At 38.4% G+C, this 14858-nt stretch overlaps 1 protein-coding gene across 12 annotated transcripts in view; it reads left to right on the plus strand.

Annotated features, from left to right (window-relative positions):
- WDR20 (WD repeat domain 20) overlaps positions 1–13603 on the plus strand; it is a 45786-nt gene extending 32183 nt beyond the window's left edge. Inside the window, exons 3-5 of one of the 12 annotated variants that reach the window (XR_010431502.1) lie at positions 229–3333; positions 4760–4818; positions 10851–13603. Coding sequence is in view for 7 of the 12 variants with exons in the window: in XM_064659197.1 (XP_064515267.1) it covers positions 229–1506; positions 12615–12668 (1332 nt within the window). In the remaining 5 variants the exon portion in view is untranslated. Of the gene's footprint in view, positions 1–228 lie in introns of all 12 variants that reach the window. The other 11 variants (XR_010431505.1, XM_064659199.1, XM_064659200.1 and 8 more) reach the window with 11 other exon arrangements.
- Positions 13604–14858: the final 1255 nt, after the last annotated feature.

The raw sequence follows: 14858 nt of genomic DNA on the forward strand, positions 1-14858 counted from the left end.
TGTGGAATGTGACTGGACCATAATAACAACCTTTGAAAGTACTTTGTCTGAAAATAATCTCTTTACTGCCTGATAAGTTTTTGCAAATACAGTAACATAGTTCCTGTCTAGAAAGTTGAGTTCCTTTAAGTAATTGTTCCTCATCCCCCAGAGAGCTCAGATTTACAGTTAATCATGAAAACTTTAATTTTCAGACTTTCTGATGTGTATCTTCTTTGTTTTTCACAGAGACTAATAGACAAGTCCAGAGTAACCTGTGTAAAATGGGTACCGGGTTCGGAAAGCCTTTTCCTAGTAGCTCATTCCAGTGGCAATATGTACTTGTATAACGTGGAGCACACTTGTGGTACCACAGCCCCGCACTACCAGCTACTTAAACAAGGAGAGAGTTTTGCAGTGCACACTTGCAAGAGTAAATCCACAAGAAACCCTCTGCTTAAATGGACAGTAGGTGAGGGTGCCCTGAATGAATTTGCCTTTTCCCCTGATGGGAAGTTCTTGGCGTGCGTGAGCCAGGATGGTTTTCTTCGCGTGTTTAACTTTGATTCGGTGGAATTGCATGGTACAATGAAAAGCTACTTTGGAGGACTGCTGTGTGTGTGTTGGAGTCCCGATGGGAAGTACATAGTGACAGGCGGAGAGGATGACTTGGTGACAGTTTGGTCTTTCGTGGACTGTCGAGTCATAGCGAGAGGCCACGGACACAAATCGTGGGTCAGTGTCGTTGCGTTCGATCCATATACCACTAGTGTAGAAGAGAGTGACCCGATGGAATTTAGCGGAAGTGATGAGGATTTCCAAGACCTCCATTTTGGCAGAGACCGAGCCAATAGCACGCAATCTAGATTATCCAAAAGGAACTCTACAGACAGTCGTCCAGTAAGTGTTACATATAGATTTGGTTCAGTAGGCCAGGACACACAGCTCTGTTTGTGGGATCTTACAGAAGATATCCTCTTCCCCCACCAACCTCTCTCAAGAGCAAGGACACATACAAATGTCATGAATGCCACAAGTCCACCTGCAGGAAGTGGTGGAACTAACCCGGGAAGTAATGGAAACAGTATCACAACACCTGGAAACTCTGTACCCCCTCCTCTTCCACGATCAAACAGCCTTCCACACTCTGCAGTCTCAAATGCTGGCAGTAAAAGCAGTGTCATGGATGGTGCCATTGCTTCTGGCGTTAGTAAATTTGCAACCTTATCGCTACATGATCGGAAGGAAAGACACCATGAAAAAGATCACAAGAGAAACCATAGCATGGGACATATATCTAGCAAGAGCAGTGACAAACTGAACCTAGTTACTAAAACCAAAACGGACCCAGCTAAAACTTTGGGAACACCTCTCTGTCCCCGAATGGAAGATGTTCCCTTGTTAGAGCCTCTTATCTGTAAAAAGATAGCACATGAAAGACTGACTGTGTTAATTTTTCTTGAAGACTGTATAGTCACTGCTTGTCAGGAGGGATTTATTTGCACATGGGCAAGGCCTGGTAAAGTGGTAAGTTTTAATCCTTAATGCTGCATCAAAGAACTAGAACTCTGAATAGATAGTTTTCTTGAAATATAAATGAATGTTGAATATAAAATTTCTTTATGCTTAATGTAAAAAAAAATATCCTCAGAGCCATACTTTTGGATACTGCATGCCATATTTCTGAATGATTTGAAGTGTCTTGGATACAATTATTAAGTATAGTTGCCTTCCAGCAGAAGAAATAAATACTGTGCATCTAAACTATTGATCAGTGTTCTTATACTTAAGCATAACCACAATATGGTGAAAGCTGTTTATGTAAAAATTGAAGTAAAACCTGTCAAACACTAAAATAATTATAATCCTTCTAACTTTTTCTACAAAATACAGCACTCCCAATGAGAGTAGCTTACGAAAAGCTGCTGCTTTTAAGTCTAATGAGAAATGTGAGCCTCTGAAAAAATTAAAGCCAAAGTGTTTTATTCCTTCATACTTTTCTGTGGTGGCCTGCCATTAATGTGAAACCACTTCTTATTCAAACATCAGGCATTTTATGCACAGATTTGTGAGCCCTGTACTGACTGTAGCTTATGTTCTTGAAATTGTGAATCAGTATTATCAAGAAACTCTAATTTTAGCCAGGTATTGATTTATGTATTTAAGTTAGATAAAATCCTGCAGGCTTTCTCTGAGTAGTTTCAGTGTTTTGTTCCTGTCAGGTTTTAGGCAATTTGATCATCGACAAGCTCGTGCTTTTGATGGCACCTGTTCCATCAATTGAACCTACATTAAAATCTATTACTAGTTCTAACTCTTCTTGTTAATGCACTTGAACACCTATAAAACTTTATTTTTCCTTCTGTCCAATGTATAGCGAGCTAAATTTTTAATGAAGCTAAATGTGGTGATTCTTTTGTTAAAAAGTACTTTGTGCTACAGTAGCTCTGTCTGCCAGCAACAGTTCAAAGGAATACAGCTATGAAAACATTACCAGAGTTGGTCTGGCAAAAAGGACCATTATTTTGGTGAAAATTTCTGAAAGGGGATGTAGATTATCACGTGAAGTAAAAGAGATTATCTGGTAATACCTGAATATTGCCATGTTGGGCAACCTAAATGAAAATCTGTTGTTCGTTAGTTTTTAACCACTTGGTTCATAAATCTGACTTCTGAAGTGGAGGTACTGTATATATTTAGATACCACATCTTCATTGCTATAAACTTCCAAGTAAAACTCAATTTTTCTTAGAACTGTTTGTATAATGTAGGTTTCTTTGAGATGTTATCAAATTTGTCACAACATAGGTGTATGCATAGAGAGCTGTGTCTGCTCTGCATCTTAATGCATATTTAAAGGTTGAATCTAAAACTAAAAGTTGTAAACCCTTCTCTGGGGAGAAGGGAGGAGGGTGTTACCTAAAAGTATTTTTTTGTCTCAGAACTAGAGATCCAGCATTAATGAAGGGGAAAAAAAAAAGAGCATCCCCTCAGAATACTAAACTGTTTAAAACATTTGTCCTAAATGAAAATACTAAAGCAGTTATACTTTTGTGACTCAGTGCACTTCACATCTTATGAATTAACTTTAGATGCTTACAGCAGTGCCTCAGATTGCTATTGTGAGCTATATTTTCTTTTGGTTCTAAAATTCCTTTGTATACTACTAAACACTACATTGTTACATTTATTTTCAGTGGCTGAGGTGGGTTTTGTTAGACTGAGTATAACTTAAATATTTTTGTGTATTGACTTTGATTTGGAATATGACATTTCAAATATTTCAGAGATAAAGTATGCAGTACCAAAAATCAGGATTTATGTATTGGCCAATATGGAAAACTTTAATTACAGGTAAGTAATTTTCATGCTGAAGTTATCACTTTCAAAATTAATATATTGCACACTGATGTAAATGCCATATTGTTTAGGATGTATTTACTTAGAAATTTTCAAATTAATTTGTTTTTCTGATTTCACTTGCATTTCTAGTGAGCTCACTCTGCTGGTAAAAACTAAATTTTGAGGGCATGTTTACAGGGCTTTGATAAGAAAATACTTGTGCCAGAAGGACGTTATGAGCATCCTTTTTGTTTATAGGAAAGCACTTAATTTTATTTAATGAGAATTGTCAAAGTATGAAACACTCATGGTGATGTCTTTCTTACTGGGTTATATACCATCATTTCTGTTTCACCAGCTGCTTTATCGTAGGCTGTCCCATTACTCTGAGGTTTAAAGTTGCTATTTCTAGTCTTCCTTTGAAATATGGGTCCCCAAATGATCTTAAAACTCCATCACTTATTTGTCTGCCAGCTCTATAGAGAGAAAGCCTCTGAATCTTGCTGCTGTTTCCATCATTGCCTTCAAAAGGCCTTCAATAAATTGATGCCACTGCCAGCCTAAAGAAAGAATTGGATGGAAAAGTGAAGGAGGCTTGCGGTGTCTAATGTAATTCCCATTGAACCTACCTTTCCCTCTCATTTCCAATATCCATCAAAAGACATGTTGGATAATTGGACAGTGTATGACAAGTTCTGTTTATTTTTCTGGTTGGCCTGGCGCTGCCCTGAGTGGAAAATAAATCCAGAAGTGTCTCTTCAGCCATGATCCTTATGATAGTTGATAGGCTGTACAGTGCTGACAGTGTCCTGGCAGTTTGTTTCTAAACTTTCCAAATTACTGCTTCTGTGTGTCCAAAATCATACCTTGAGCTTCCTCACAGGATGTACCGTTCTTGCACTGCACTTCCAGAACTGCTGTGTGGAATCCCAGTCAGTGAGGCGAAGTGAATGGCAAAATTCAATTAGAAGCAAGTTGGATGAGCCTCAGGGTTCACTAGTTTCAATTTTTTAATCTTATTTTTTGTTAGCCTGTTTCTGTGGAATAAGGTTCAGGTGGTGAGAAAAATAGGTTGCCTTAACAAGCGTATGAACTTTTCTTCTCAGCGTGGTGACAATGAGCTGTCATCTCTCACCCCTGCCTTTCCCAGGCCCTGATAGGAAACCTAAATGGGATTACAGAACTCTTGGATTAATCTGAAAACATAGCAAAAGTATTTTAAAGGAACCAAGGTAAACTTTATGGGCTCTCTTTATAGCTACTTCAGACTGAATTACAGGATCTGCAGAAGCAATTAAAAAACCCCAACAAAACTCCCAAAAAATCAAAGTGGTACCTGGATATGCAAAACAGCTTTTTTCTGAATTTAGTGGTCAGAGGCACCACCTGTGTGATTCCTGTGTTTGACTTTAGAACTGACTGTTCACCGTCTTTGCAGCGGCTCCATTTTACGTGAATGAAAGTTGCTGATGAGTTCCCTGTGTGAGAAAGCTCGAGGTAAGATTGGCCAGAAGCACCCCCAGGAGAAATGGCAGTGTATAACCTAGCAAGAGAAACATGCTACCACTTTGTAAAACAAATGCACATGGAATTTATTTATTTGACTTATTGTACAGGAAAACTTAGACTTAAATTATAACATCCTTGAATTTTCTAGTTAACTACAATTGTAGTACAGTATCATGTTTTAGTATGACTTCTGTTTTAGTGAAAGTACTTAAACATTATTTGAGTGAGATGAGCAGCTATACATACTAATTCTTCCTCAATGGAAAGGAGCATTTCATCATTACAATTGAAGTTCAATTGCTGGTATTTAAGTACTATCAAATAGATTTCTTTCAACGTGATACGGTATCTGTATAAACTTCAGGGATGATTATAGTAAAACTGAAACACAGCTATACGACATCAGGTTACCATGCTAAAATTTGAAGCTTTCTGTAATGTGCATAATAGCAAAGTTGCACATGGCCTACCCCCATTATCAGGGTGAATTAAAGCCTAGTACACTGGTGTGATATTTATAGCGAGGTATGTGTGTGTGTGTGAGTGAGGAGGTGTGAATAGTGGCTCCAGTAAAGCCAGGAGAGATCATAACCCTGTAAAGGCTTTATGATAGGATGTCTGGACTAGGAAATAACATGACTTTTACTAAACACTTTCTAGAAAACCCATGTTCTGAATTATCACCTCTTAAAATTTGAGTATGTACTTGGAATGACTGTATATGTCTGCCCCTTTAACAACATAAAGCTACTAAATTAATATTTAAAATGCTGGCCTGCTTATGTTACAATAATAAAATTTGTGTCAGTTAATTTACTGTCAATTTACATGTAAAGATTAAACTATTTTTTCTGCATTTTATGATTCTGTATACTGGAGTTTGTTAAAGATTGACATGTTAGGTGATACTGTACAAAATTGTATTGACTACCTTTAGTGAAAATCAAAAGTAAAATTCATATGTATTTCCTTTTTACACTTCCATCTAATTTCTGACAACTTGAATAAATTTCATAGAGCCTTTCTAACATGAACTATTGTTAATTTAACTGTTGCAATAATTAAGCTTTAAGAAGTATTGTTGGTATATTTATAATTTTAAGAAGATCATGTTTGTTTCATACTGCTTATTTTTAGCTGTTCTATTGTCACTGTTACAGCTGAAGAACTTTACTAAATACTTGACATTACAAAATAACTTGCTGGGGTTGTCCTCTGTATACTGATGTTAAATAAAAATGTGTGATTGAACTGTAAATGTAGATAACTTTCAATAGTCCTTTCCACATTTGAGTTTTAATTTATCTTGCAGTCCTTAGGTGGTCTTATGCTGTCACACCGTGCTGAGCAAATGGCCACAATGAAACTGTTAACTTGCCATATTTTAAAGTCAGAAGTTGTTGGCATCTGTAACTGCTCTGAGTCAATGTTTCACTTCATCTCAAGACGATGCAGATGTTTTAATGTTTAAATCTTGCTGATAAGGTCATGTCTTATGATAGCTATTTTTTTAGGACTAGAGTAACATGTAACAGAATACTTACCAAACCACTTTTCGAACTTGTTTAAACTCAGATTCAGTAGAACACAGACACGCACGTGTTCAGATTCTCTCTGCCTCTCAGGCAGGAGCTGGGGCAGAGTTGTCATTCCTTCTAGGACTCTACAGGAGCTCTTTCCTCTAAGGACTCTGATGCAGGCTTTGTTCTTGATTCCAGCTTTAGATCTTGGTGTTTACCTAATGCATGCTGAATTTACAGCCCCGAGGATGTGGCTCATAGAGCTGATTCAAGCGAACAGAAGTAAACTAGTATAAAGCTTTGGCTGCAAAATTTCTTGGAGTCAATTTCGGCGAAGACTTAAGATATTCTCCTTCCACCTGAGGGACTAGGGATTGTGTCACCCTTGCAGCAGTGGTTCTGTGTTAACCGGTGAAAGAGCCACACAAATGATATTTACTAAAGTGTTTCAAAGGAATTTTTCAGGGTTTCCAGTGTAAAAGTGAGTTACTTTGGGCCCAGACTGACAGGGAGGAGTGTTGTTTGTCTCTTATGTAAAAATACTCTGTAGACTAAAGCTGAGGGAATCATCTTTCTTAGGTGAACTTGAGAGCTCTGTGGTACTTCAGAAGGTATTGATTGACCACTGTGATGATCTAAACATAGAACATAAATGTATATTTAAGAACAGGTGCCAGTATAGGAACAAAATGAAATCTGCTTGAAAGCTTCTGGGAACATCCAGTTACATCAAATGATGCAAGAACTGCTTGGTCAAACCAGTTTCTCTGAAGTCAGTGTGAGCCTGAAACAAAACCACCTTCCACAGGGTTTGTGGTCAGAGAAGATTTGGCAAAAAGATGTCTTGGAACATGAAGGCGTCATCTTGCTTGTCTTTAATAGTGTTGCACAAACTTCTCAAGGAAATAACTTGTATGATCATGTTATTTTCTGGGTTTTTAAGCTGGATTTTAGGTAGCTGCTGGTCAACCTTATCAAATTCATTTGCCTCTTTTCTTCTGCTGAGACCACATTCACTTTACAGCTAAACCCAGATGGGGTTGCCTTAAGCCATATGTTTTTCCCTGAGGTTTTCCCTGGTTTATCTCAATTTTGTTATTTTCTAATCTGAAAATTTTACACCTTACTGACTTTTGTAGCTTGAGGAAACTAGAGAAACTGTTCCTGAGCATGTGAGCCTCTACTACCTAAGTGAAGCTTAAGGTCCTGTTGTTCTGGGCAGGTCAGATCTCTGCTGGCAAAAGCCTTTTTTTGCCTTTCCCAGCGCACAAGTAGTTGCATCTTAACCTTTTTGTTTTCCTCTTGGACGTGCCTATCTTCCGTTCACCAACCATACATTATTCTTGATGTCATCTTGCCTAATACCACTGGACAGATTTTTAGTTAGTCTGCTTGTTTTCTACCAGCCTTGACTTTGCTTTTTGTTGACAATGAATAAAATGGTGATACAGGTCTGTTAGGAAAAAACCTCTTTTATGTACACAGAAGAGGAGTTGCAAGTGAAACCTCGAAGCCACTACAGGCTTTTATAAGGTCGGGTGTCAAATGGTTTAAGCATTTATACTTTTCTGTAATGCTGTTAGAGCAAAGGACAAAAGGCAAATGGAAGACAAACAATAAATTTAAAATTCCTTTTAGTGAACGCACAAACTGCGTAAAGAAGGGTATCAACTTTGCTGATACATAAATCCCATACAAACTATTTCTAGCATGTTATGTGAATGTTCATCATGTGCTTTCCTGAGCATTCTCAGTTAAGCAGTTTTATCTCCATTAGAGATTAACATCTGATTTAGTGAGTATATACAGTTCAGAGACTTATTCAAATGAATCAGCATTTATTTAACAAGAAACTGTTGGAGAATTTGTTCGTGCAAAACTTAAAACCAGTTCAGCTGATTTGACTACAGAATTTTACACAAATGTGAGAAATCTCATTCTGTTTTTGGCATATTATTGCTCAAATACTGTAATGGATGTGGGCTCTTTTGTCAAGCAAAGGTCTCAGTCAAGATTACTTTGCTAAACAAAAGAAGAATAAACTACCCATGGAATATTTTTCAAATAATAAATTCCCATTATTTCAAATACTGGCAATAGAAATGGTTTAACAAGTCAGTGCCCATTTTTGTATGGGCATTTGTTAATTCAGCCATATTTTAATTGGTTTAATTGCATTAGTGAAGTGTTCTATGAGACTTTTTTTTTTACATTGGATTGTTTGTTGCATTGAACCCTTCGTTTTTACTACCTTTCAATTTCAAAACAGAAAGTAGAAAGAGGAGCAGTTTGACATCCAGCACATTCCTGAGAGCCAGGGGAGCTGTTTCCCTGAAGTGTTTCCCTGCTCCTGTCCAGGGCAGAGGGAGCGTGTGCCGAGAGCCTCGTGAAGGAGCAGGGAGCACATGCACTTCCTGTATCCCGCTCCTGTGTCCAAACTGGCCGTTTATGATCGCACCTTTGGCTCCAATTAAATCTCTTCTAATTTAAATGAAGAAAATATTAACTCAGGAGTTACTGTTGACTTTTTTCCTACTTAGAAGTATCATAGTATCTTCCTGGGTTTTTGTTTTTAATGCAGCAATTACACACTGATCTTTCATAGAATTAGTTTCTGCTGTGAAACCTTATGTTTCATGTCTTTCGAAAAAAAGCCAGACTTTCATCTGGAGTGTATGTGGAATTTTTAAAAAAATACCTACCCATGTAGTCTCCTGAATGGGGAGGAGGGTTTGTCTTTGCTGCAGGTCCTCAGACCACAGCTCTGAGTGCCCTGAACCTCGGGTGCAAATGACCCTCCCGATCCTGTTTGTTGGGGCTTTTCATTCCTACCCACACAAGCGTGTTTTTACCAGGTATGCAAAGTCCTGTGTGTTTCAGGAAGTCAGAGAATGTATGGACAAACATGGATAGCCCCAGCAGCTACTGCTGACACAGCCTCTGTTCAGTACTCAGCGCTAATTGACTGAGGAAAATTGACACCATCCTCTGAAAGCTGCATCTGTCATTTGTCATCCGCAGTGTCCATTAAGATGGCACATGGGGTAGCGCCCACTTGGAGGACCCTTCGAGGTTGAGATGAACATTGTTTTATCAAATTCCTGCCTTGTATCTCATAACTCTTCCATTTCCCACCCCCTGCTAGATCCACAGGCTGACAGACTATTACTACAACACTACATTTATTTCCAAAACCTTTTTGAGCAGTCTCTTAATTTATCTGTGCTGCTTTCTCAGTGGGCTATGTTTGTCCCAGAGCCTGAAGCTGCTGCACTGCCCGGCAGAGCTGTGGCTGCCATGGCTCTGCTCTTCCATGTTCCTGTCACAGCTGTTCAATGGGGCAGCTTGGCTGTTGCCCCAGTAAGTTGCTGCAGCTTCTGTTCCATCTTTTCCCACCTCGTTGACCAGACTGGGTGGTTCCATCACAGCAGGCACTGTGCTCTTGTGGCTTTATTCTTTAGTTACAGGCAGGAGCTTTTTATATTTTTTCATAACCTTACCCATCGTATTATTCCAGAGAACACAATTACAACTGTTCTAGTCCCATACCCTTTGTATTACAGACCAGACTCTTATAGGGGAACTTTTGTAGCAAAAGAATAATTTTATTTGAGCCCTCACTTGCTTTTCTAACATTGTTTTTAAAGTTTCCTGTTACACCTGACATAACTTCTTTCATAGCCTTGCTTGGCTCTGGTATAATGGCAAAATTCTGTACAATCTTTGTTGTTTCTCAGGATACATGAAGAGCTTTCACCATTTTGGTGAAACTTCTGTGCCTAAAAACCAAATTCATATTCTTGCTTTTCTTATATGAACATATGTCTTTTGAAATGAAGTACTTGGAAATGCTCATAGACTTTCTGGTCTCTCCAGTGGGAGTGAAGTTCTGAATGGCCATTGTAGTCTGGTCCCAAATTTTAAGGCAGGACTTGCAAAGTTTTTGTCCATCAGCAGGAGCAGGAGGATATTAATCTTGAGATCATTTCCACAGCAGTGTTCCTCTGGCTTGCCTGCTCAGAGTTGCAGAATTAATTCAGAGCAAGGACTGAAATAGTGGGAGTTCCTAGGACTCACTCAAAGCCATCTGCACTGCTGCTCTTTAAAGCAGGGAGCATTCGTGGCCTGGGAGATGAAACCAGGACTGACTCCATGTTCCTGCATTTGGAATTTGAATTCCAGGGTGGCTGGTAGTTATGGAGAATAAGGCACTGTATTGAATTCAGTATGTGCTGCCAGTTTCTAGAGGAATTCTAGGAAAATGAATGACTCTTCCTTTTGTTTCCCAAAAACTAGTTGTGTTACAGCATAAATCCAATACTAGGATAGTGGTTATTTCTCCCTCTCTCTAGTGTGGTTATGAGCCTGTTGAAAAAGACTTGATATCATGCCATCCCTAGTGCTTCCTGTGTGCTTATAAAGCACATATTTGCATATGAATGGTTTGGATTGCTGATTTATTAAAGACTGAAAATAATACCTTTGGACGTCTTTTTCCAGGGTACTTGAAAGTTGTTTAGTGGATGTAATCTTCTGGCAAGAAAGACCTTCCAGTTGCTGCTGGATTTAATAGACTTGTGAAGAATGCTTCAGTAATGAACTAGAGAGTTCTGATTCATCCTCATCACTTTCCAACAAAACTTCCTTGGTAAAAAATTTCATAAGTGCTTCAGTGGCTTGTTTGCTCTAAAGTTCTGCCTTCTTTCACCATCTAGTCCTTAACTAATAACTAAGAAGCTTCTTGTTCTCATTAAATATGCAGTATCTTTGCACAGCCTGAATGTCAAGTGCAAAAAACAACCCACTTCAGTCTACCTCAGCAGTTTGAGAATCACAAAACCCCTGCATAAACCTGAGTACAAATAAAAGTGAGTGTCCAAGTTCCTTCAGGTGAGATCTATGGAGGGCACTAAATTAAGTGCCACATCCTTTATTAGAAATACATGTTTATTATAAATATGGAATGTATGCACATGTACACAGATCCAGAGTCTGCTATAAATCCAGCAAACTATCCAGGTTCATAACGTGTCTGAACTGGTAGATCAGATGGTTTTTTAAAAGGAAGGGCTTTGGTTTTAGTAGAAACTTGATGACTTGAATCCAGCCAGTCTGGCCCTCTTTCAACCTCTTCCATCAGTCATGGCCTCTCATTTCTTGCATCCAAGCATGAAAGAGCTCCTGTAGATTCTGAAGATGGGACATAATTCTAACTTGAATGCTAATTGCTGCCTGAGCTTGTCTAGTTTGATGGATCTGAGTCCCGGGATCCTCATTTTGAGGTAAGGACCTAAGATGGGAGCTGCTTAGGGGAGTTGCTGAAAGTGCATTTATGCCTACATGGTGAGGAGTTGCATGGGGATAGTCTCTGGTGTGCTTCCAGCTGCCAGTGCTCCTCAGCCTGCTGGCACTCGTTAGAACTAAATAATGACCTTGAAAGAATGCTAAATTGTATTTTGATATTAAGCTTTTCCTAAATAAGTCTGATAAACAGTTACTTCTACATGAATGATTAAAAAGGGGCTACTGTGCACAAATCTGAAATGTGGTCTGTCCATTGGTATCCACAGGTCTATCCATAGGTGTAGTTGCCTTAATCCAGAGCAGTAGCCCCTGCGTAGCGAGGGGGCCGCGCAGTCGCGGGGCTGTGTCTGAAGTGGAACAGGTCTCTCTTGATTTGAATGGCAGGGTGGGTAAAGCAGCTGGTAAAAAGCTTTCCTGAATGTGAGCTTGAATTGTCATGGGAAACTTTTACTGAGCTCTTGTCAGTGTTCCATTCTCTTTTAAAATCACCAAAACAAATATTTGGTTAGATTATGTATTTTTCTATTCAAAGCTCGTAATACTCGATCACATAAAAGAGATGGAGCGTTTCCCTGTCCGGTCAGGTGTCAAACTTGTTGATAGTGGAATAGGTTTGTTTGTCACTGCCCTAATAAAATGCTGATCACTTTTTTGGTGTATGATTTTTAAAGTTTCACAGTTCACAATGACTCAAAAGTGCAAGGTAGATTAAACCAAATGCTGGGATCAGATCCTTTCCGTGTCCTAAACGCACACGTTTTGTTCCCGACTGAGAGCTCTTTGTGTGCTGCTTGGCTGAGACCGTGGTGGCTTAGAGCCTGTGTAGAAGAAGGTGCTGATGTCTGGAGTAAGCAAGTGGTGGTAAAAATAAATTGTACTCATTGTAGGTTCAGGTTAAGAACTTTATAAAATTCATGTCAGGTTCTCTTGCTGGATTAATGTAAACTGCTTTGTTTGCAGGGTTTATTGTCATCCCAAAACCAGGCCAATTCTCCAAGTGGAACTGTAGTATAGCCATCACACTACTGCTAGCAAATCTCTGAACGCAGGACAAGAAGTAATGACAGTGGAACCAGGAGCTGTTCTTCAGGCAAAGAGCATCACAAATTTTAATGTGGCAGAGTGTAAACATGGAATTATGTGAATCACATAGTGACTTGCAAAGGACAAATGCAATGGGTTCTCACTACAGCTGATCCTGGTAGGCTGCTCACCCAAGGAAGAGTTTGCATTGGAGAAAAAGCAAAAAGCTTCCTTTGGTGCTGCAGGAAAAAGTAGTAACATATTTGGTTTTCTTTATACTTTTCAAGTCCAGTGTAATTTAATCTCTCTATATAAATATATAAATAAAAGATATATATATATATATAGTGTAAAATAAGATATGTTTCTTAAATTCAAGTAAGTTCAATGGTTAAACTAGTACTTCACCATTGTTTATTTTGCACTGATTTTTTTAACCAGAGATGGCTAGAAGACAGCCTGGAATGCACTCATGGAAAATGAAAGTCATTACTTTCTGGCTTCAAAATGTTATTCAGGAAGATGGATGCTGCAATCATAGATTTTTTTAAAACAAAATTGTTTTGCACTTAAATAGTTTAATGCTAATAGAGAATTACTTTAAAATTGGTGTTCAGACACCAGAAAAACTATGTTGTGGAGAAAAGATCCTTTGTATCTATTAAACATTTATTTTAATATTGTTGTTTTCAACGGCAATCGGCTCTGTATTATATGTATAAATAATGTAATTCAGTGATGGGGGAGGGGAGTAACGGATCATTACACTAGAGATTCTCATTCATTTAAGAAAGTGATATTTCTAATTCAGAAAATACATATTAAACTATCTTGAATATGCATTTTTGTTTACTTTCTGTTCAAATTCGATCACTTTTGATGTAACCAATCCTTTGTTGAATTAAATGTTTGGTACAGAAATACTATCTAAACTTTGTAGAACAAATTCCTTTCAAAAATATCTCACCTAGAGTATTACTTCTTATTTAATAGAGTTGAATTTCACTTAGGAAAGTGAAATACAATTGTTCTGTTCTCATTCCTAACAGCTTATCTCCAAACACATAATGAAGTTTAAATACATAGTGCAGCACAAGTCTCACAGGCAGAGCTTCACGAGGTAATCCTGTAGTTTCGTGTGTTTGGAGTTGGGAAGTGGAAGATCCCAGAGTAGTAGCTGTACACTCTTTCTGACTTGGCAGTCAGAAACTGGGTCAACATACTGGAGTATTCTGAGACTCTTTTGTTTTACATCAGGCATCTCATTTATAATTCAACGCTCTTAAACTGATAAGTGTGACAGGGTCAGACAGATCCATGGAATTGCAGAGGTTAAACGCTGTTTGTCTGAACACTCCTCATTTTTAACCAGTCAGCAACACAACACACAACACTTAAATTGTTTTCAGTAGTTCTTGCAAAGATTAACTCCTGTTTCCCCCCAGAGATGCTGCTCCATGTCAAGCCTTGGAAAATAGAAGTATCCGTCACATTCTTCCCTTTATCCTATGTAGCAATGATCCCAGTTGGGATTTTGGAATCCTGCAGGCAGAGTGGAATGGAGGCTGCTCGCCTGGGACCGTGAACTTGCCTGAGGGTGTACGAGCTGTATCTGAGGCACATGTTACTGCCCTTCCTGCTCTCCAACGATAAAGCCTGGTAGAAATTTTTTAATTACATGTAAAATTTAGACATTTTCTGGCATGAGAAGTGATTTTTTCCTCCAGAAATTAACGAAAATTTTGGGAGAAGCAGCTGCAGTATCTCCTTGTAACTAAGTCTTAATCTTGCTATGCAGCCATGTAGGGAACTGCTAGATATGTTTATAAGCTGGGAATTAGTTGCCTACTTTATTCAAGATGGAGCTGTACTTTACAATGCTTATCTATTTGTGTTCTTCTAAAATACAAGGGATGGGGAAAATACTGAAACTGAGCAGGATTATTGTTCAGAAGTCTTGTTTTATTAACATAGTGGGTTTAACTGTTAAAATACAGATAAACCTTGACACTGAAAACTAGTGTAGTTATCTCTCTGTAGACTTCTTTTATGTATGCGCTTCATACGGTCTGAGGCAAAATGAAAGAGTTGACAAAATATGCAGTAACTTTAAAAGACTTTTTTCCTTCAGCTGGAAAAATACAAAACCAGTATGGAAAGAACTGCAGTATCCAACATCAG

Source organism: Pseudopipra pipra, chromosome 6 (genome assembly GCF_036250125.1).
Source record: "Pseudopipra pipra isolate bDixPip1 chromosome 6, bDixPip1.hap1, whole genome shotgun sequence".
Taxonomy (NCBI): Eukaryota; Metazoa; Chordata; class Aves; order Passeriformes; family Pipridae; genus Pseudopipra; species Pseudopipra pipra.